Source organism: Neurospora tetraspora (assembly GCF_033439725.1).
Source record: "Neurospora tetraspora strain CBS 560.94 chromosome Unknown B0H65scaffold_1, whole genome shotgun sequence".
NCBI lineage: Eukaryota > Fungi > Ascomycota > Sordariomycetes > Sordariales > Sordariaceae > Neurospora > Neurospora tetraspora.
In genome coordinates this window covers 4,004,049-4,025,887 of record NW_026944383.1, presented here as the reverse complement: position 1 = coordinate 4,025,887, position 21,839 = coordinate 4,004,049, and the positions used below count along the sequence as shown (strand labels likewise).

The window sequence follows — 21,839 nt, the reverse complement described above, 5'->3', positions numbered from 1 at the left end:
CAAACTGCATCTAGTACTCACCCTATGCTTGGATTCGTGGCTCACCGTCGCGTTTTCCCTTCGAAAAACATAAAATGAGATGAAAGTGAACGACTCGGGATTTCCCTAGTTCGGTATGTAGGTATTTGACTTGTTCATGACACTCCACTACACCAGTCATCTTAAAACTAACGACCACGGCGCAGGTTATATGCAGGGCCATTCCTGCATTCACTCAGAAAACGTCCGGCATTTATTCAGAAAACATCCGGCATCCAGGTTCTCTGCTATCCGCCGCAAAACTTTTAGCATTTTCCCAGGCCAGTTCTACGCTGAACGATATAGCACCGGTCTTGATTGATCTTCAACTCACGTGGGAGTTATTCGCCTTATCTGCAAAATTCAGTTTCCAGTCTTGAACAAGCCTTCCCAAGAACCAGCAAGACACCGATTTTCCCACGATCGTTATAGTTCGTATGAACGACACCCAAGACCAACGCGCCCGAGTCGTTGGATTGAATAAGAATCAACAACTTAAACCACTTCTATCGACTTTTAGAAGGCCTGTGGTTTCCGAGAACGGCCCAATGTTTTCCGAAGACACATTTGCCGCGGACGTACCAGTCCCCAAGTTCAGAGCGTCAGTCAACGACATCGGCAGTTCAGGACCCAAGCAAAGTAACGATATGTATATTCCCAAGTTCCCGGGAATCGACCGCGACGATGAGGATGGTCCGGTAGTGAAGAAGCCTCAGGATATGTCTGTTCCCAGGTTCAAGTCAGCTAGCGACAATGGTCACGATCCAATCACCAGGAAAGATGATGTTTGGCTTGCCACGGAAGTTCCCAAATTCAACGACTTCCCAAAAAGTACCGGCGGTGGCAGGGACATCGCAAAGTCTGAAAAGACCGTTAACGTCGATGACCCTCCTGTGAGCAGCAGTGACGACGACGACGACGACCCATTTTCCAATAGGGGAGGCATTCAACCGACATTTATCCGAGGCCAACAGATAAAGAAGCCTGCTTTGTCACCTCTCGATGGTGATAAGCTCACCACGACTGAGGACGAGGCTGTATCCGGTACGACACTAGATGGATCTGGCTATGGCAAAAGGAACACGCGTGCGTCGGCTAGTAGGAAGCGAACATTGGGTCCCCTGAGCGACGATGACATCGAGGACGACCAACCTCAGAAGAAGGCGAAGACACAGACACATAAGAGTGAGGAGTTGGGTAGCCACTTGAAGGCCAATATAGACGCTATAATGCGATGGGGGGCTCCTAGGAAAACGGCAGGATACGGAGGCAAGACAGCATATGGAAGCAAGGCCAAAGCATCAGCAGCGAAAAGCAATGCCCTGGTTTCGAATAAGAAGCATATTGCAGCCCAAAAGCAACAAACTCGCACCCCATCGACTAAATCACGCACAACATTGCAACTGCCGACAAAAGTCGAGATACTGGAGCGTCCCAGTCCCAAACTCCGTATTCCACGTTTATTCGATGCGCTATCAGGAGACCAGGTCTCGCCCATCAAGAAGCCCATGGAGAAGCGCAAGATAAGGCGGGCGAAGCCACCACGCAAGCGCTCTCAGGAGACGGGGGATATGTCATCTGGCTATGACTTGGAGGACGATGAAACATCGGACCGTGCAGCAGCAGATACCACGATGCCCGGATCGCCAGGTTCACCTCTTTCGAGCCTCGACTCTACATTCAAAAGCTCGCGAGTTGTCCTCTGCCCAATGTGTGACGAGGAAGTCGATAAGTCCTTCTTCGAAGGGTTTAAAGCGAAGCATCCCAGAATGACTCTTCACCAAGAACAACAGTTCTGCCAGTCTCACAAGAGGGATTCGGCCAATAAGGAATGGCTGGAGAAGGGATATCCCGACATCGATTGGACCGTGATGGACAAGCGGATAAAGAAGCACTATGACTTTCTTCGCTCCGTTCTCAACGGCGGGGAATCCTATTACGCCACCGTGTTTAGCAACAAGATCAAGTCGGGCCAAAACAAGACTCTACTGAAATCCGATGGGAATCTGACTCCTGGATACTACGGCATGCGCGGTCTGCGAATTATGTCAGAACATCTAGTCAACAATTTCTCGTCAGAGCTACGGAACAGAGCAGTACAAGATCGCTTGGTGTCGAAGCGTGGCTATATGGTATACGTACAATCCGTGTTGGTCCCAGAGTTGGCAGTGCGGCTGATTATGGAGGATCGAATTCAGCAAGCGAATCAGGAAGTGACAGAGGAAGAGGCGAGGAATATCATGAAGGATAGCGTATGGGTGGGAGAGCTTCTGAACGAAGAAGATGCAGACCACGTCTTGTATGAGGACGAAGAAGACGAGGAAAGTCAGAATGATGAGATGGGGCTCAGAGATGAAGATGAGGCTCATCTCAGGTACGAGTATGAGAGCAAGTTGAAACACGAGGATGGGGATAAGCTCAAGTACGAGGACCAGGGCAGCGCAAAGCAGGAGGACGAAGATGTTAAGTCCAATGGCAATGTTATCATTCACATCGAGGACGATGATAAGGTCAAGTCCAAGGATCAGGATGATGCAAAGCAGCAGGGCGAAAACATCAAGTCGAATGGAAATGGTATCAACCAAATCAAGGACGAGGAGGATGACGACAAGCTCTCAATTTCTTCACTAACCAGTCTATCGGATCTCGAGGAGCTTTGATGATCAACGCCCGTTCCTCTGGGAGCCCGCTTGAAAATAATCCCCGAGTCACTAGATCCTTAGCCTGGAGGGTTTTGTTCGTCGGAAGTATTACCGACGGGGCTCAAGCGCGCCGATTTTCACACGAACGGCATGTACTGGGAGGAGCAGACAGAACATCTGTGAACTGGACAATTTTTTTTCCTTTTTTTTTTCTTCCTCTTCGATGCTTCATGGGGCTTTCTCCTGTCCATGGGCTTACATCGGTGTTTTATCCCCAAGGCCTTTTTCGCTTCGCAAAACATACTCGGTTTCTGCCGGGTCGCCATGTAATCCGCTGGTTAGAAGGGAGTTGGAAGAAACGGCTTCTGTTTGTAGATGTTTCCATTTGTTTCAGGATAGAAACATGCGAAGTCACATATCAGATTCACTGCTCCGCAATTGCGGCACTACCACTTTATGAAACTAAATGAAGCTACGACTCTTCAAAACATGATCTGCGAACGTTAACTGTCGCAACCCATTCGTCCCTCATGCACTCGAGACGGCCAGACTTTGTTTCCCCTCAGCTCGGTAGGTGTTCCGAGTCATTGCCAGCTGCTGTCTTCGTGGAGTTGTTGCGGGCATATGAGCTGCTCTTTACCCAAAGACTTGAGACATGTTCACAAACCCCTCCTCTCCTACAGCTGTCTTCCTGTAGACCCATTCTGACGAACGTGGCTACCTGTGGCGAGACACGGGAAGGGAACCCATTCATCGGGTCCATCGTCAGATCGAATCACGGGATGCCAAGGCAAAAAGCCCCCCTCTCTCTGTATAAAAAGCGTGTAGTGTAGATGTCCAGGAACTGGCGCAAAGCTACGGATCGGCTCGGATTCACTGTGTATGTGAGCAACCCTCAGCTTTTTGATGAGCAGATGAATAAGATGGAAAGTCAACGAAAAAGATGGGATGGGGTACATCGTGGAAATGGTCAATCCCGCTACCCAACAACGGAAAGCCTGGCTACTTTATTAAACTACCCCGTCACTACACGTGTTCGGGTAGCTATTTTGAACCGCGGGCTAATGATAAGGCAAGGTCCCTTATTTTACGGGGTAGAGGTACCAAGCGACGGCGAACGGGGCGCCGGGAACCATGAAGCTACACAGCACAGAGGTACATGTCATGCAGTTCTCACGTTGAGACCCTCGAGGCATTGCATGGTCCCTACAGCTGTCGAGTAACAGTCTAGGCATTAAGTAGGCCTTTTCAAGCGTTAATACTGCGACATTCACCGATTTTAGACGCCCGTCGACTGGACGTTGGCGACTTGAACAAACTTTAAAACAGGAACATCGTGAGCTTCACAAGGGCAAGATGAGCCCTTGAGACGCCGACAGGGTTGCGGGGCACACCCCCCAAGCGGAGTTGATGCTGCCCGGCCTGGCCCCTGCAAAGCGATGTACACTGCGGCTCACCGATGTGCCCACCATCCGTGCCCTGACACTGGCATCCGAACCGACTTGACATGGATAATTTTGGGGTGCTTTGGCGCACAGCAACCTCTCTGATGCACCTCACTGGCGATGGGAACTGCCCAATGTTCTGTTTTGTCACCGAGATAATTCGAGCGGTACCGCTAGAGGGCTGAGATGGCGTATGGGGGTGGTAGTACAAGCCCGAACCGGCAGGTTCTGTATCTTGTGTCTTCTTTGTTTGATACTCTAAACATATCTATCAAATGAAAGTCATATTCAACCACACGAGAAAATGTGTGCTAAAAAGCAATTGGGGGTTTCCTTAAAGCGGCTCTGATAGTCGAAAGTTGAATGAAACCCAGCCAACTTTCTTACCTTATCAACCCGCAGCCCCGAAAGGCTTTGGGCCCTGGAAACCGACTGAGGTTGACCAACAACCAGAGAACCAGAGGGACAGTGTAAACTCTCTTCATGTTCACACTTGCTGGTCAGCCCCCATTTCTTTCTCATGTCTGCAATGGGCAATATTACCGCCCGGGGACCTTTCGGACCCAGCCCGGCTTGTTATCTTAACGCGGCTCACACACACGCTCGGTACCTCATGGAAGAGGGCAGTGTTTGTGATGCTGTCCAGGACCGTTACACGACCATAGCGACTCGGTCAAGAAACCCGAGTACCTCTGGCTCTTTTTGAGGCACTTTACAGACTTTGCCATGGGGCCAATCGCTCGTCAAATCTTTTGCCAAAGTACTGACGGAGCCCCAAATTCCGACCACTAGTGTCTAGTGATGACCGGACACATATTGTCGAGTTTCTGATGGTGGACCATCTGGAGCATTTTCTCACCCACCACCCCCGGTCCGCCGTCCACCCACCCATGCTCTCCATTACCTTTCCCCGTACGCCAGTGACCTACCACCCTACCTCTACGCCCACTACTCACCTGCTGGTGAACATCGACATCTGATCCATTTCCGATTCGCTGCAAAAAAGACGGTTGAATCACTTTGCCGGCCCAGCAAAGAGAGCAGCCGCGGACCTAGCCACCCACAAGATTAGCAGCTGAACATCTCAACAACACACCAGCATATCGCCAGCAACGTCTCGGGCTGTCGGGATTCAACGTCCCCATCCTTGGTTGTTGCAGACACGTCCGCCATCTTAGCATCGGGCAAGGCCATGACCTGAAAACACTGGCCATCCCCATTCTCACGTGGAATGGCTGTGGTCTCCTAGTAGTCGGCACCTTTGTTCCGCTCGCCTCCCGCCGGTGACAATGACGAGAAATGAGGGCGGCTCCCGCTTCGGCTCCATGACGGGCTCCAGCACCGACAGCGCACGATCCAGCATCACGGCGAAGCCATTTCCCTTGACGCCGACCAGCAGCTCGACGACACGACCGCCGTCCCCGCCGCCGCAAGCGGGCAGCAGTAGCAGCAGCCAAAACGACCAAAATGTATCTCGGTCCGCCTCACAGGGTTCGCGCAGGCCCGCGCCGACGCGTTTGATGACGGATGACGGCACCCAATTTGCGAGGTGAGTTGAAGCGAGAGGCAGTCTGTTTTCCTGGTGGGGTTCGTGAGGGGGGGGGGGGGGGGGGAGTCGTGTACGCCGCAGCGTGATGCCGACGACGACCCCGAGCGGTTCTGTGATACGGATACCTACCCAGTCTTGCTTGCACAGTCCTGTCCTGTCACCGCAACTATCCGGAAACCCCGTCCTTCTTTGCCGCCCCGTCCCTTCCGCGCGCCCATTTGCATGTCAAGCCTGTTCTTGCCCTATCTTCCTGTAGCTCAAACTAACGGGTGCATGCGTCGGCCGCCCATCTACAGCAGGTCATCGAGAGATTTCGAGTCGCCGCATTCGCAGGCGCGGTCGCACTCAGTGTCACAGGCCACGCTTCAATCGTATCAATCGCAGCAGACGCCGACGCAGCAACAACCACAGCAACAAGTATCGCCCACGGGGGGCTCGGGGGGATCGCGCCTGACCCAGTCGCCCACTACACCGTCCAATGCGTCAATCCGCGAGCACAGAATGAGCGAGCTGGGGGGATATCGCCGTGAAATGGCGGCCATGTTGGATACCACGGGCGGCGGAAGTCGAACGTCATCATCGCACAGTCAGCAGCAGCAACAGCAACAGCAGCAACAGCAACAGCAGGGGGGCGCCTTTAGCAACCTCGGCCAGTACGCGCCGTATCTGGGGGGCAACAACGGCGGCGGCATGTCCATGGGCAGCTTCTTCAATGACTCTACGGATAATCTATCGGTAATATCGCAGCTGTCGCCGGGGGTCCGGCCCATGACGGCGCGGCCATCGCAGGCGTCGACGGGCAGCATGGAGTTTCCGGATTCGGCATACTACGACGACGAGCGGCGGCCGTCGATTGCTTCCATCACGACGACGGCGAGCAGCCAAGGGTCGCGGACTTCCAAGACCCGGGGCGGGCTACAGAAGCTCCAGCAGTTTTTTGGCGATCGGGACGATTGGCCTGGCCGAGATTCGTCGGAAATTAGCCTGCCCCAGCCGAGTCACTCGGGCCCCATGTCCACGGGGAAGGAACACCGATCGCACTCTTACAGCCTAGGCAGCGGTCGCTCCCACCGGGACCGCAACTACTCCAATGCCACCGATCATCAGTTTGGCTCCGTCTCGACTGCTGGCGGGCGAGATAGGGATGCCTCGCCCGTGCCCTCGAGACCGCGAACCCCAGTGCCTGCGCCCGAGGTTGTGCCGTTTCTGTACCAAGAAGCCGACGTATGTATAGCCTCTCTCGCTCTTTCTCTCTCTATTTTTGTCTCCTTTTGTAATTTACTCCTCCATCCCCTCTTCGATGAAAAAGTGGTATTCTGGTGATACAGTACTAGTAGTACTAGTATCCCTAGACCTAGGTACCCATTCCCACGCCTCGCCAAATCTTATCTTTGGCCTTCTCTTTCTTATCCATCTCCACCCCCGAGCTATCCCGTTTAGGAATCGCGAATTGGATGAGTGGCAGTGGGATCAGCATTGGCAATGGCCGCCGTCCGTCTAGTTCACTCTTTGCTCCAAACGCAACGCTCGTTTGACGCTTCCTGCAACATGTCGGCGGTGAGATGATCCCTCCTGCCATCTTCCGTCGCTAAGTTCACAACAACCACATCAAACCTGGCAATGACTGCGGATTCTTCTATACCACAATAACAACGACAGCCTGCCAGTGAGGTGTCATTGTTGCCCAGCTCCAATCCCGAGAAATCCGCTCTTTCCTGCTATTCTCCTGTCTGGACTCCTCCTGCCTGAAAAAAAAACCAATCCGTGTAATAATCACACGAGTAATCGCTTTCGTCGTAACTAACCATTGCACGAATCACAGGACATCGCTCGCTATGGCGAAGCACCCGTTCGAACAAGTCTCACTGGCCCCGATCGCGATCGTTACATCGACAGCTCCCAGAACCCACCAAAGACATCGTCTTCCGCCCGGTCAGGTCACTCCATCGTGCACCTACCGGGTCATCATAAACACAACAAGAGTAACGAGGATCCAAGGACATTGAGGCCAACGCTTAGCAGGGAGGATTCGGCAGCCACTTTCGCTAGGGATCACCGCAACGGTTCCAGCTCTATGATGGGCACCCGATCTCGCGCACAGAGTCCTGCTCCTAGTTGGACAGGGCCGTCGCGGGGACTCAAAGGCACCAGTATTTCCGATGGAACATCATCTCCAGCTCCGTCGCACAAAAAGGGTCTCTTGGGTCGCTTCCGCCGGCACAACAAAGACAAGGAAGATGGCTCCAGCCTTAGGAGTGGCTCGAGCCACACTCTTGTACACCGCCCGTCGAGACAGGACCTTTCCCGCGCCGCCGAATCCACCTACCCAGCATCTGTCAACGGTTCGGACCCTAGCGAGCAACGAGAGGTCCCTGTTCCTGTCCGCCCTGGCTTTGTGCGCCAGACGACGGCGCCGGGATTCACCACGAAACTCTTCACCTCCAAGAAAACGAGCTCCGTCAAACAGCCCCAAGACGATATGGACGAGGAGATTGGGCCCACTGACACGCACATGGGAGGTGGAACTGTCTATCATCTCGATACGAACCTCAATGATATGGAGGGCATTTTGACCAAGCCTCAGCCCATGACACCCCTGGACAACAGCTTTTCCACGCGGCGCGAATCAGAAAAGATGATCGTCCCGATCACGACAGAGCCGGAGGGCGCATGGGCTGCCCCGGACAGTTGGGCAGTGCGCGACAACAAAAAGTCTCTCGCCCCTCAGGCCGTCGAAAATGAAGACTTGAGCTCACGTCAACCTACCGAGGAAAAGGAGAAGAAAAGCAATTATTACATTCGTGTCTTCAGGTCAGATAGCACCTGGACTACGCTCACCCTGCCCTTGACTGCGACAGCTGAGGATGTTATCATGGGAGTGGCGAGAAAGACTTATCTCCCTCCGGGTGCTCAGGACAGCTACTCTCTCCTTATCAAGAAGCACGATTTGTTCAGGGTCTTGAATAGCGCCGAACAACCCTTGAGAATACAAAAACGACTATTCCAGCAGATAGGTTACCAAGAAAAGGATGGCATTGACGAAATCGGTCGCGAAGACAACAGTTACATCTGTCGATGGGTTTTCCTCAAGGAGAAGGAGGCCGACATGCATCTGCTCTCACAGGACATCAACTTCAGGAACCAGAAGCTCAATCATGTTGACCTGTCTGGGCGCAACCTAATAACCATACCGGTACCGTTATATCGCAAGGCAGCAGAGATCGTATCCCTCAATCTGTCCAGAAACCTATCTTTAGATGTCCCTAGAGACTTCATACAAGCTTGCACTTCTCTTCGGGACATCAAGTACAACAACAATGAAGCGCAGGCCTTACCCAAGAGCTTCGCCACGGCCAGCAAGCTTACCTATCTAGATGTGTCAAACAATCGCCTCCAGGATCTGGATCATAGCGAACTGAGCAAGCTAACAGGCCTGCTCAAGCTGAACCTCGCCAACAACTGTCTGCGCAGTATACCCCCTACGCTTGGAGCCTATAAATCGCTGCGGACACTTAATATATCTTCCAACTTCCTCGACGTCTTCCCATCGTTCATCTGTGAGCTGGAAACCATCGTCGACCTCGACCTGAGCTTCAATTCAATCAACAACCTTCCAGGTAACTTGGAGAAGTTGAGAAACCTTGAGAAGTTCGTTATCACCAACAACCGACTGTCCGGGCCCATATCCGAGAGCGTGAGGGACCTAGTCAGCCTTCGGGAGTTGGACATCAGATACAACCAGATCAGTACCATCGACGTCCTTTCTGACCTACCTCGGTTGGAGATCTTATCGGCCGATCACAACCAGATCTCCAAATTTAGTGGGTCATTTGAGAGACTTCGAAGCTTAAAACTCAACTCGAATCCGATCGTCAAGTTTGAAGTCAAAGCACCTGTTCCCACCCTCAAGATCCTCAACCTGTCCAATGCCCAGTTAGCGAGCATTGACGAATCAATCGACAACCTAATGAACCTTGAGAGGTTGATACTCGATTCTAATTACTTCGTCTCCTTGCCAAACCAAATCGGTAACCTTAAGAGACTTGACCACCTCAGCATGGCGAACAACCACCTAGGAGAGCTTCCTCCCGAAATCGGCTGCCTAACGGAGCTCCGCACGTTAGACGTCCACGGAAATAACATACGCAAACTTCCGAACGAGATTTGGTGGGCGAACAAGCTCGAACATCTTAATGCATCCTCCAACATCTTGACAGAGTTCCCCAAGCCCGCCTCGCGCGCGCCACAAGCGCCAGGAGAAGCTAGCCCATCTCCGGGTGCGTATCCCTTCCCGAATGGCAACAAGAACGGGCTCCTTTCGCGGACACCCAGTACGGACGACCTTAATGGGGATGCGTCGCGGCGCCCTAGTCAGGCTTCTAGTACACTCCTCGGCGTTGCCGTTTCACCCGTGCCATCAGGACCCGACAATAGGAAGAGCTCCATGGTATCGCTGTATGGCAAGGGAGGGCGCAAGACCTCCGTAGTGTCACGAACTACGACGCAGAGCAGCACTGGAGTAATAACCCCGATCAACGGTCCTAGGAAAGACTCCAGTCTGTCTTACCGATTTACCCACACGTTTTCGGGATCTTTGAAGAACCTCTATCTTGCGGACAACCAGCTAGATGACGACGTCTTTGAGGAGCTCAAGCACCTCCCTGAACTTCGGGTTCTGAACCTTTCCATCAACGATTTGAGCGACATGCCCCAAGGGACAATCAGGTCTTGGCCTCAGCTCGTGGAGTTGTATCTTTCTGGCAATGAACTTACTAGTTTGCCTGCAGAGGACTTCCTTGAGGAGCACTGTCTCTTGCAGACTTTGCATATCAACGGCAACAAGTTTATCAACCTACCGGCTGAAATATCGAGGGCGAGGAAGCTTCAGGTTCTGGATTGTAGTAGCAATAACCTGAAGTACAACGTTACCAACGTGCCCTACGATTGGAACTGGAATTTCAACCGCGATCTGCGGTACCTGAACCTTTCTGGCAACAAGCGATTGGAGATCAAGAACAATTACCGTCAACCACAGAGCTATAGAGACGATGATTTTGCCGATACAGACTTCTCGAAGCTGATGAATCTTCGTGTGCTTGGGTTGATGGAAGTAACCCATACCTTACCCAACATCCCTGACCAAACCGAAGACCGCCGTGTCAGAACCTCCGAAATGAAGGCCGGTGCTTATCTACCGTACGGTATGGCCGACACGCTGGGCAAAAATGAGCATTTGTCTCTTTTCGACCTCGTCGTGCCTCGCTTGGGTTCTGTGGAAACCGATACGCTCGTGGCCTTGTTCGATGGCAAGGAGCTCAGCACTGGTGGTTCGAAGATTGCCAAATTTCTGTATGAAGAGTTTAGCAGACTTTTCATACTGGAGCTTGAGAAGGTCAAGGGGAAGCCGAACGAGACTCCGGTGGATGCCTTGAGACGCACTTTCTTGTCGGTCAACAAGCTTTTGATGAGCCTCTCTAACAGCGCAGACGAAAGGGGGCTTGACTCGCACCCTGGCAGGAATTACGCTCATACGGTTCTGACCAAAGAAGACCTTAATTCGGGCTGTGTGGCCACCGTTGCTTATTTGAGCGAGCTGAAACTGTACGTTGCCAACGTTGGCGATGTGCAGGGAATGCTCATCCAGGCCAACGGTTCCTTCAAGATGCTGACCAAAAAGCATGACCCGGCGGATCCAGTTGAGCGCAGTCGCATTCGAAATGCCGGAGGCTGGGTTTCGCGCAATGGACGACTAAACGATGCTCTCAACGTGTCTCGTGCTTTCGGTTATACCGAGCTGTTACCAGCGGTGCAGGCAGCGCCTGACATCACCGAGCACACCATTGACGACAAAGATGAGACGGTGCTCATTGCCAGCAAAGAGTTATGGGAGTATCTTCGGCCAGAGCTCATCGTGGACGTGGCGCGTGAGTGTCGCAGCGATTTGATGCAGGCGTCTCAGAAGCTTCGCGACCTCGCGATAGCCTATGGGTCAACCAACAAGCTCTTGATCATGATGATTGGCGTCGCAAACCTAAAGCAACGACAAGCGCAGCGATTCAAGGGACAGTTTAATTCTGCTTTCTCGATGCCGCAAGATGATCCTAGTCATGCGCCGCCGAGCGGGAACAAGAGAAGGAAGGTGAGGGCCGAAGGACCCCTGGACTCTAATCTCATACGCCTTGATGCGGAAGTCAAGCCTCCAACAGGCCAGCTCTCCATCGTGTTCACCGACATCAAGAACTCGACGCAGCTATGGGAAAACCATCCCGAAGCCATGAGGTTGGCGATCAAGCTACACAACGATGTGATGCGTCGACAGCTCAGGATGATTGGTGGCTTCGAAGTCAAGACGGAAGGAGACGCATTTATGGTTTCTTTCCCCACGGCTACGTCTGCCTTGTTGTGGTGCTTTGCCGTGCAAATGAAACTGCTAACAGTGGATTGGCCTCCTGAAGTACTAAGTAACAGCAGCTGTCAGCCCACCTATGACCGAAACAACAATCTCATCACCAGAGGTCTCTCAGTTCGGATGGGTGCTCATTGGGGCGAGCCCCTAGCTGAGCCAGATCCGGTCACAAGACGAATGGATTACTATGGGCCCATGGTGAACAAGGCTAGTCGTATCTCCGCTGTCGCTGACGGAGGGCAGATTACTGTGTCGTCGGATTTCATTACGGAGATTCATCGATGCCTTGAAACCTACAAGGAGCCGGTTGATGTTGATGAGGACTACTTTGAGGATGATCCTACTGCAAGGGCCATCCGGGCTGAGCTCCGGGCGTTGAGCAGTCAAGGGTTCGAAGTCAAGGACATGGGCGAGAAGAAGCTCAAGGGTCTTGAGAATCCTGAGCTCGTATACTCAGTATATCCTCATGCTCTTGTGGGCAGAACGGAACAACACCTTGCCCATGCGGAGAGTACCCAGGACCCGGCCGCAGTGCAGCCCCCTGGCGCCCTTGCAGCGCCCAAGCCGGCGACTATGCATCCCGACAGCGAGATACAGTTCGAGCCGGAGACGATCTGGGGGTTGTGGCGTGTTGCACTGCGCCTTGAAATGTTGTGCAGCACGCTCGAGGAGCCTAATGCCCGCGGACTTCAGGCACCAGAGACCGAGCTATTGGAGCGCATGAAGCAAAGGGCGGGAGAGGTTACGGACCACTTTCTTCTTAACTTTATGGAGCACCAAATCAGCCGGATCGAGGTATGTTAAGCCCAAGCAGAGAGACCCTCCCGATAGCTTCAAAGACTAATGTTTCTATTCACAGACATGCATCACTTCGCTCGCTGTTCGCCACATAGCAATCGGCAGCGGACCAATCACCAAGCTGAACGATCTTCGGGCGCCGATGAACGATGTTCTCAGCACTCTCAAGGGACAAATGGACGAGCTCGCGCGGTACAAGGCGATGTACGGGTCTTTGGACCAAGCTGACACCGATGGTGCCACTGACAACACCTCTAACGGTGACGTTGACACGCTGGATGGAAGTGATACAGAGCAAGAATAATCAATCGCGCATCATCCGCTCGCTGCCTGGATAAGAAGAAAGCAATAAATAAACACGCTCCTCGACTACCTATTACAACCTACCTACATAGCATAATCACAACACGGCACGGCCCTGGTCACAGCCAACTGTTTTTCTCATCCAAATTTGGCAATCCTACTACTACCATCACGCATCGCTACTTGGATATATCGTCAGGTGGCATCGCTTCTAACTCTCCCTGGGACGGTAGACACACCAGAGGCAGGCAACGTGCACTTTGTTTTCAAGTTCTCTGTTATCATCAGTATTCTTTTTCTTTCATACTGTACTCATGAAGGCTTGGATTAGGACGGGCTAGGTTGGGATAGGATAGTATTTGTTACGTTCCCAACGGCTCAGTTCGACCTATTCTTTTTGTTGTTCGTCTCTCTATTACTAGCGTAAATACCCAATTATCCTCTTCATCCGTCTTTTTTTTTTTTCGTTGTTCATCGCTTTTAGTCTTGGACTTGTTCTGCTTCCTGCATTGTTATTGTCGTTAAGAATGAGATGAGATTAGGTTGGGTGAAGTGTCGAAGTTGGAAAAGGAGGAAGGTCAAATGGGGACGTTATGGCCGGTTAAGTTTGTTTTTGTTTTGTTCTGTTGTCTGTTTAAGTAAGTGAGTGAGAACCTGTAATCATGGCAGGCGCTCTGCGTGTTTCAAAACTTTAACTTGTAGTATATATCTTTCTTATTGGTGCAGTGGTAGTCAGTTGGTTGGATTGGACTTGGGAGGGTCGGTCTTCTCTCTTTTGGTCTAATCACATCGGTCAATAAAGGGTTGGTGTTGAGGAAGGAAACTGGGAATGGAAGAGGAGGAGGAGGAGTGTTTGGATATTGTTACTTGAGTAGTATAGGAGAGGTGAGATGATAGTGTTAGTGGGAGGGAGAATGAGAAGAGGTAGTTTTCAAGTCGATAATGCACATTCGTGACCATTGTCTTTTCTGAACTTGAAAAAGGACATGATGGTGTGATAACATTATACTTGTAGTACGTAGGTAGAGTGAGCCTCGTGGCTATGTCGAGAATAGGGGCTTACACCAACCCACCCCCTCTTCTGATTGGCCAGCCATCGAAGGAAAGTACGTTACCACCCCTTGCCTACCGTGCCTGCCCAAAACCCTCGAGTTCATGACAGACTGCTCCACAGTGACATGACAGCTTGAGTGTTGCCCGCCAACCCGCCGAGCCCGCCTGCAACCAAAGCTCCCTGTCCGGTCATCACTCCTGGCACGGCATAGGCAACGCACGTCTGCGACACCTCACTGCACACAACTACCAATACAACGACGACAGTTTTGACCACGCACGACGAACAGGAGAGCCGGAGGTCGCAGATAATACCTCTACGCCCGCCCATCGACGGATTAAGGTCCATTGAAGTGGACTTCCACTTATCGAGTCCCGCTTCCAGTTCATTCCATCGAGACACACGGCCGATTGCCCTGCCACTTCGAAATAATCCAAAACCGACCGACCGACCGATTGCGCGCGCGCGCCGACGAAAGACTACACTACTAGCTAGTATTTCCGACCGGCCAGCTGACCGGCGACTCCGTCCATCAAAATGTTGATCTTCGGAAACCTGATCTATGTCTCCTGCCTGTTGATCAACGCTATTGCCATCCTCTCTGAGGATAGGTTTCTTGCTAGGAGTATGTAGCCCTATGCCCCTACGTCCTTTGCTTGCTTGCTTTGTCGCGCTGCTGTTCTGCTGCTGTTCTTCTGCTCTGGGGCTGTGGTGGGGTTCCGTCGAGGGGAGATGGGTGGGATGTGGTGTTTGCTTGGTGATGGAGATGGGATGGGATGCGCGGATGGAGAGATGAGAAGAAGATAGGTTGGGGGGGAGGGGAGGGGAGGGGAAGGTCAGGCGGTTCCAAGCTTTCTGACTTGGTTCGACTGGGCTGGACTGGGTTGGACTGGATAAATCGCCAGCCAGCCAGCCAGCAGACATACGGACAAATACACAGATTGGGGCCGGTGAGCGGGCGAGCAAGGCGAGGACATACATACCGTACCTGTTCGGTTCATGATGCCCCAGGGCACACTGGGACTGACAGAGAAGGAGGAACAACCACGACCATTCATTCCCCCCTCCAACCATAAACCACACCCAAAACAGCAGACAAGCAAGCGCACAAGCGCACAAGCAAGCAAGCAACCTTGCAGACCCGATCACCAGCTAACCTTCTCCTCTCTCTCTCTCTCAACAGTTAACTTCTCCCCTTCCTCCTACGACCCAGCCTTCGGCCAAAGCGCAGATGCCTCCGTCCAGGCCAAAATTATGAACCTGATTGCGAGCGTACGGATGTTGATGAGGGGTACGTTTACACCCTAACGATGGTTAACAACCCAGCAAATACACCATTACTGACTTAAGCTTTTGTCATGTTTAGTACCGCTGATTATCGTCAACACACTGATAATAATATACGAGCTGGTGCTTGGTTAAGCAAATCTTCTTTTGGTTGAAGTCGAACATCACACCAAGAAAAGGGAAGCTGGGTGTCGACAAGATTTGGGGATAGGGAGAGAGGCCAGACAGAAGAGGGGAAGAGGAAAACGAGGGGAGAGTCAGGAACTGAAAGGGGCTGTAGAGCAGTTGGAGTCGAATTATACATATCTTAGGGAGGTCCTTTGGTTCGATCGAAACTACAGTACCTCGTGGGCTGGCTGACAAGAACAGAAAGAAAGGAGGATGATAATGCACCGGATAGATCATGATATATAAATAAGTAACGTAATTTGATATCACCGCCGGGGTATGATGGGTGATGAAGACTGGAAACTTTCTGAAAGGGGCGGGAGAGACGGTTGTGTGATATCCGATGATCAGAATTGCGAGGCAGGATTGCGTAATTCATTCTATCAGAGTGGTACAATCACTCTGCTTTCCGTCCTGTGAATGGATGTAGGTCTACAAGTACCGGTAGACATTCCATCACTGCACAGTACTAGCTTTGTGGTTTGTTGACAGAACATTTAAACCAGCTCGCTATATTAACTCAAGAAGCAGAATAGCGACACTATATTGTACTATTATATATGACTTATCTTCATCAAAATATCCAACACACCGAATAAATGATTAGTACAGTACAGTATCTCATTGCATAGCCAACCGCTTTGAGACAGAACTGAACTATGGATGGCTCTTATCATAGCAGTCGGCCACCTGCATATGTTCTCTCCTGAACGGAACTTGAAGGCTTAGAGGACTGGACGATGAATCAGTAAGGAAGGAGCGAAGGTTCGCAGAAGGAGCAGATGTACCTCTGTTAGTGAAGCACATGCTTAGGTATGTAAGAATTCAACGAACGCTCTACTACCGCTTCTAACAGATGTCCCGCCCGTGTACCTGTCATGGAAAGGGTTCCTGCCGAATCGGGGATTTACGGTTGTTGAGGCGTCAACGGTATCTTGCAGTGCTTCTAACCGTCCGGCAACCGCAAGTCCCTAGCTGCCGATTGTATTTAATTGACTCGGAGTGCAGTGCTCACAACGAAGTTCAGGGAACATGTTGTTCGTTTCAGTAACTTTGCTTTCTACTTTTGTTCATTTCCGCTCCCCTAGACCTGCATATATACACCAACCACGACCAGAAAAGAATCGAATAAGGGCGCGGCGGTTTTGAACAACTCCTCTCACACCTCGACCATGCAATGTAGGTTTTACACACAACTCCATCAGCAAGCAAGCAAGCAGTGTGCATCTATACAACGATGTTGTCCATCCCTCCCTCACCCCTCTACACTGCATCTACTCCCCACGCTAGATCGACTTCTAGCACTACAATTGGAGCACTCCTCCACCGCCTCGAGACCGCCACCACCATTTCCAGATAGACATCCAAAAGGCCTATCGCACTACGACAGAAACCGCGAACTCTTCTTCCTCCCTATGCTGAAGCTGAACCGGTCTCGCAGCGGTGGCTTCTCGAACCTCTCCGGGGGCGTAGGGGGTGGGCCGGGTATGGAGGACGTCGAAGCCGACCTAGACGCTCTCACGTCTCTCTTGATACCCTCTGTCGTGGTCATGGATCTCATCGGCGAGCTCGGCAGGTAGTGATTATGGGGATGGATGCCGTTCGGTCCTCGTGACGTGGGCGATAACGGTGACGAGGTCGGTCCTCGTGATGTGGGCGATAACGGCGACGAGGGCGAGAACCCGCCGAAGTTGTGGCCGCCGCCATAGCCATCACCAGTAGTCGCGCGGCTACTGGCGTTGCTCTCAGCCACGCCGCTGCTGGTCATGCTGCCGTTGCTCCTCTGCTCGGTGCTGCTGCTTCCTGCCCTGTCACTCTTATCCTTATCGCTGCTCTTCTCGGACTTGTCGCTGCCACCACCGCCGCCGGTCTTTCCCAGAAAAGAAAAGCTCTTGCGTGAGAGAGACTTGCTACCCAGACCGGCGCGGTTGAACAGCCTGGGACTGCTGGGGACACTCTTAGGGCCTGCTTCAGCAGCTGCCGCCTCCTTCTTGCGCCTCTTCTCTTCCTCGGCGGCCAGCTGTTTGCTCTCGCGCATGACCTTTGCTAACTGCTCCTGCTCTTTCTGCTGTGCTTCGCGCTTCTTTGCGAGCTTTTCGAGACGCTCCTTTTCTGCGAGCCTTGCTGCCTCTTTCTCGGCGGTTTTTCGAGCCTTTTCCTGTGCTTTCTCTTGGGCTTTCTGTTCCTTCTTCTCCTTGGCAAGTTCTTCCTTGGATTTCGGTGGCACCGTGGCTGCCTCGTCCGCCTTCGTCATGACGGCAGGGGCCGGAGGAGGTGCAGCAGCTAGTGGATGAGAGAAAGGCTCGGGTCCGGGGGCCTGGGTCGGCGTCGAAGATTGTAAGATACTGGCAATTCCGCCTGGAGCTGTTTGGGCGTGAGCAAGGCTTACCGATGGGTCAAGGTCCTCGACTGGTACTGTCGGCTGACTGTTGATTTTCGTCAAGGGGTTCTTTTCGGTCCCGTTCACCTGTTCCACACCGGCTGCCAGGTCGGCTGCTTGAGTGGCTAACCTCATCTCTTCCAGTCCTTCGGCATCCAACTCTTCCCTCATCTTCTCGAAGGTGACTTCCTGGTAAAATAGTACGTAGGCGCAAGCCATGCCTGGCTTGTCGCCGAAGAAATTGGCCACAAAATTCTTGTCTACGGGCTCAACCATCTCATCATCGAACAAAAGCCAGCCTCGGTCCTTGGTCTTGATGATTGATACGTAGTGTCCGTGGTAGGCATTACCTCCAATATGAACAATAACTGCGTATAATTCGTAAATCCTGTCCGGGTCTTCGGCATCATCCGTCGTGTTGAACATGCGAAGATAATATGGATAGGCGACTCGATGAAAGAGCTTTTGGAGTCGGCTGTAGTCCTCGGTATACTTGAACCTCTTCAGATGTAACGCCAGAACCTTCGGTAGCTTCTTAATCTTCATCCTCTTCTCGGCCTCTTGCAAGCCGCCACAATGATCGCAGTGAAACTTGTTTCTCTCGCAAAGCATCTCCTCTGCGGAGAATTTCCGTAGGCATGACGTTACCGATGAATGCTCTTCCAGATCGATCGAGAGATCCAAAAACGTCTCGTCTCGTTGTGATGCTGTCTCGCAAGTCAAGCACCTGGTTTCGGAAACTAGGACGCCTTCGAATATGTCGTGGACCCAGCTTGTCTCCGGCATCCTGAAATTAGATGCCATCATGCTCCTCATGAGGCTTGGGGATGATGATAGTTGGTTCAATGGAGACTGTATCGTTCCGTTCTCCTTCCCGCTCTCCTGCATCCGCCTAGCGTATGCCTCCACATTTGATATAACATCGTTTAAAACAAGGCCGTAGAATTCGTGTGCGTCTTGGTGCATAGAATTGCGGAACATCTCGTTATCGCGCTTGAAAATATCCAGAAAGCGCTGTGGGCTGATGACGCCGGTCCTGGAGTTGCTCTGAATAAGAGCAGTAAAGATATCCTTGAGCCCAGTAAAGGTGCATTCCTCCATGCCGTACGCATCTGGGTTTTCCTGTGCCAACTCCAACACGGGTCCTTTGATCATGGCCTGCTTTTTCTTGTATTCTGGGGCTTCAGGCCTGTCTTCGGGTCGTATGGGTTGCGTTATTGGCATCGGTATCGGTCCAGGAGTAAACCCTTGCCGCGGTTTGGGAAATTGCTTGCCGGGCGCCGCCGCATTTCCGTTGACCTGTACCGGGGGCCGTATCGAGACTTTGACCTTGCTCGTCTTGCCTTCTGATGTGTTATCCAAAGGCGGGTAGTTAACGACATTCTCTCGGAAAGGTTCTGAGTAGTATAGCGCTTGAAGGATCGAGTTGCAATAGCTGTTTTCCTAGGGTTAGCATCGTCTTTTACTGTCATCGGCCGGGTTGCGCATACCATGTGTTGCCAAACTGCGAAAGTCATTTGTGTTAGCGACATCATCCACACAGCAGGGTCCCAGAATGCGGTCCTACATTTTCCAAGCCAAAGTACTTGTCGCTTCCATCTTCCCGAAGAGGCCCAGCGTTCTGCAGTATCCTCTCAAGGGGAGTCAATTCCACCGCCGGCTCGTCCTTTTTGTTTTTGGAGGAGGCATTGTTGTCGGTTTTGGAGCTTCCCTGCAGGACAGTGTTAGCGATCCCAAAGATCATGTCAACACCCGTCCATTGGGAGGACAAAAGTTGAAAGGAGTCGTCAGACATACTGCACCTGCGCCTTTCAGTTTGTTGAAGAACCCTGCCATAATGCTATGGGTAGAAGGTAAACTGGAGGAGCGAGTAGGTAGTTTGAGGCCGAGGCAAAGTGTTGGCTACAGCTGCGCAGCATAAGCTCGGACGGGCGACGACAGCAAGTAGCGCTGTATCTGTAACCATTCGCAAAAGACCGAACTGCAGTGGTATGTCCGAGGAAGAGAATAGCAAAGGTCGCTTCGAGATTGAAGAGAGTGCGGAGGCACGGGCGGCCGGGGCGCAATGGGAGAATCGTCTTGGGGGCCGGCTCGTTGTCGCTCAATGCGATGCTGCGATGCGTATGCAGCTACCAGCTGGCAGTGGCCAGTCAGGCGAAGGAGTTGTTGAGTGCGCTTCGGATCAGGATCCTGTCTAACAACTCGTTGGGCTTGTTGCAAGATACGGTTTACGACTTTGGATCGCAGGATTGAGGCCAATATCCCGTCGAAGCAGTGGAAGACAGATAGGGCGACGACTGGAGATACGGCAGAGACGGAGAATGGGAGTGGAGCGGACGTCTTCGAGGTTGGACGGATGACGGACGGCGGGACGGGGGATACTTCTAGACATGCAGCGGAAGTTTAATAAGGGGTCCAGGAGCCGGCATGCACGCTGTAAGCAAGCAGGCCGAGTAGGTAGCCTTCCTTGGACAACTTGGTAGCCGAGCTAGTCAAGTATCGAGAACAAGCCCGTGAACGATGGGCTCTATAGAGCTATGATTTGTTGCCAAGGTATAGAGTAGAGTTGAGGACCGCAGGATGGGAATTGGCTTGCCGCGATTTGTAGCGTATACTGTATAGTGGAGAGATATCAACCAGACTCGGATCTGGGGACGGGAGACGGGAAGAGAAACTCGCTTTGCGGGATGGTGATGGGCTGACTGGTGGTGCAGCAGGTGCCGTGGTGCCCTGACTCTGAGGCTGGCCAAGTGGTACTTCTTGGTTATCTCGGCATCTCTTCACTGATCTTGTTGTAGCCGGCTCGCAGTGGCCGTTGCAACTTCCAGCATTCTCGCGTCGGTTCTGCCTTCTGCTTGGTGAACAGTGCGCGAGTCTTGTGGAATGGGGAGGAATGGTGGCATTCCCTCTGTTTTTAGTGGTGCGAGACTGGCGAGACTGGGGGACTGGAACAAGTCATTGAGAGGTGGATTTCCGGAGTCGAAGTGGAAGTGGAAAGCCGGGGGCCCGGATTGCGCTGCAGGGTATCCACGCGGGTTGGCTTCTCACACAGCGGACAGGCGCTCTGGCGGGCACTTCAGAGTCCACTTCACCACTTGTCACTGCCCGCTCACTGCCTCTTCCCCCCACTCGCTTCTCAAGCAATGATCGGTCTTGCTACAGCCCGGCAAAATGACGTTGAACAATGATCAGGTACCGCCTGTTGATCTTGGCACTCAATTCTCTCCCCCTTTCTCCAACATGGCCGATCGGATCCGAGTTCAGCACAGCCTACAGTACTTGACCTTGTGATCAGCTTGGCTTCATGAGAACTCTCAGAGCATCAAGTACAAGAGTATTCATAAAGAGAATCTGTCATTTACTCGGTTCTTTTCTGGCCGAGAACTCGGCGACCACGACAGCAAGTCTCGCGTGATGGGGGAGGTTACGAGGGCGCGTGCCATACATGTACGTCTACGTATTCGTCTTCTGGCTCTTGTTTCTCAAATGTTGGGTATTCGGACTTGATATGCAACCTTACCTGCCCCGTTGGGTAAAGTGTCTCTAGGGGCCACAACGGCGAAACGGCACCAATGGGGGGAGCAGTGGAGGATTCGACTATCCCCGGACGTTTAACACTTCGATATTCTCCACTTGCCGACCTCAACCGAAAAACGCTCGTCATCACGTCAGTCGGGATCCTCCTTCATCAAGTGAGTGAATCTCCAAACGAGGACGGCTGGTGATGGCCACAATAATGAAAAATCGCAGAGCTGGCTATGAAGCTATGGTCTACCGTCTGAGCTTCGC

At 52.3% G+C, this 21,839-nt stretch overlaps 4 protein-coding genes across 4 annotated transcripts; 3 read left to right on the top strand and 1 right to left on the bottom strand.

Moving 5' to 3' along the window:
• Positions 1-3: 3 nt before the first annotated feature.
• B0H65DRAFT_484645 (RTC4-like domain-containing protein) lies at positions 4-3,082 on the top strand. Its single transcript, XM_062827673.1, has 2 exons — positions 4-117; positions 186-3,082. The coding sequence occupies exon 2, from the start codon at positions 456-458 to the stop codon at positions 2,676-2,678; it is 2,223 nt and encodes a 740-aa protein (XP_062686495.1). The 5' UTR covers positions 4-117; positions 186-455; the 3' UTR covers positions 2,679-3,082.
• Positions 3,083-5,082: 2,000 nt separating this feature from the next.
• On the top strand, positions 5,083-13,611 carry B0H65DRAFT_36697 (adenylate cyclase). The gene is made up of 4 exons (XM_062823683.1): positions 5,083-5,654; positions 5,951-6,878; positions 7,477-12,855; positions 12,920-13,611. The coding sequence occupies exons 1-4, from the start codon at positions 5,395-5,397 to the stop codon at positions 13,160-13,162; spliced, it is 6,810 nt and encodes a 2,269-aa protein (XP_062686494.1). The 5' UTR covers positions 5,083-5,394; the 3' UTR covers positions 13,163-13,611.
• Positions 13,612-14,324: 713 nt separating this feature from the next.
• Positions 14,325-16,037, top strand: B0H65DRAFT_450853 (Yos1-like protein). The gene is made up of 3 exons (XM_062826023.1): positions 14,325-14,840; positions 15,399-15,506; positions 15,582-16,037. The coding sequence occupies exons 1-3, from the start codon at positions 14,753-14,755 to the stop codon at positions 15,635-15,637; spliced, it is 252 nt and encodes an 83-aa protein (XP_062686493.1). The 5' UTR covers positions 14,325-14,752; the 3' UTR covers positions 15,638-16,037.
• A 610-nt stretch (positions 16,038-16,647) lies between these two features.
• Positions 16,648-20,065, bottom strand: B0H65DRAFT_36645 (uncharacterized protein). Its single transcript, XM_062823682.1, has 4 exons — positions 19,848-20,065; positions 19,618-19,761; positions 19,541-19,554; positions 16,648-19,485 (listed from the first exon to the last, which is right to left on the bottom strand). The coding sequence occupies exons 1-4, from the start codon at positions 19,884-19,886 to the stop codon at positions 17,052-17,054; spliced, it is 2,631 nt and encodes an 876-aa protein (XP_062686492.1). The 5' UTR covers positions 19,887-20,065; the 3' UTR covers positions 16,648-17,051.
• Positions 20,066-21,839: the final 1,774 nt, after the last annotated feature.

What these genes read in the sequence shown, in the direction of transcription:
- B0H65DRAFT_36697 (XM_062823683.1), top strand. Translation starts at nt 5,395, where the DNA reads ATGACGAGAAATGAGGGCGGCTCCCGCTTCGGCTCCATGACGGGCTCC. An exon ending in TTCTGTACCAAGAAGCCGAC is followed by an intron (nt 6,879 to 7,476) that starts GTATGTATAGCC and finishes CACGAATCACAG; the next exon opens with GACATCGCTCGCTATGGCGA. An exon ending in ACCAAATCAGCCGGATCGAG is followed by an intron (nt 12,856 to 12,919) that starts GTATGTTAAGCC and finishes TTCTATTCACAG; the next exon opens with ACATGCATCACTTCGCTCGC.
- B0H65DRAFT_450853 (XM_062826023.1), top strand. Translation starts at nt 14,753, where the DNA reads ATGTTGATCTTCGGAAACCTGATCTATGTCTCCTGCCTGTTGATCAAC. An exon ending in GGATAGGTTTCTTGCTAGGA is followed by an intron (nt 14,841 to 15,398) that starts GTATGTAGCCCT and finishes CTCTCTCAACAG; the next exon opens with TTAACTTCTCCCCTTCCTCC. An exon ending in CGTACGGATGTTGATGAGGG is followed by an intron (nt 15,507 to 15,581) that starts GTACGTTTACAC and finishes TGTCATGTTTAG; the next exon opens with TACCGCTGATTATCGTCAAC.
- B0H65DRAFT_36645 (XM_062823682.1), bottom strand. Translation starts at nt 19,886, where the DNA reads ATGGCAGGGTTCTTCAACAAACTGAAAGGCGCAGGTGCA. An exon ending in AACTGAAAGGCGCAGGTGCA is followed by an intron (nt 19,762 to 19,847) that starts GTATGTCTGACG and finishes ACTGTCCTGCAG; the next exon opens with GGAAGCTCCAAAACCGACAA.
- B0H65DRAFT_484645 (XM_062827673.1), top strand. Translation starts at nt 456, where the DNA reads ATGAACGACACCCAAGACCAACGCGCCCGAGTCGTTGGATTGAATAAG.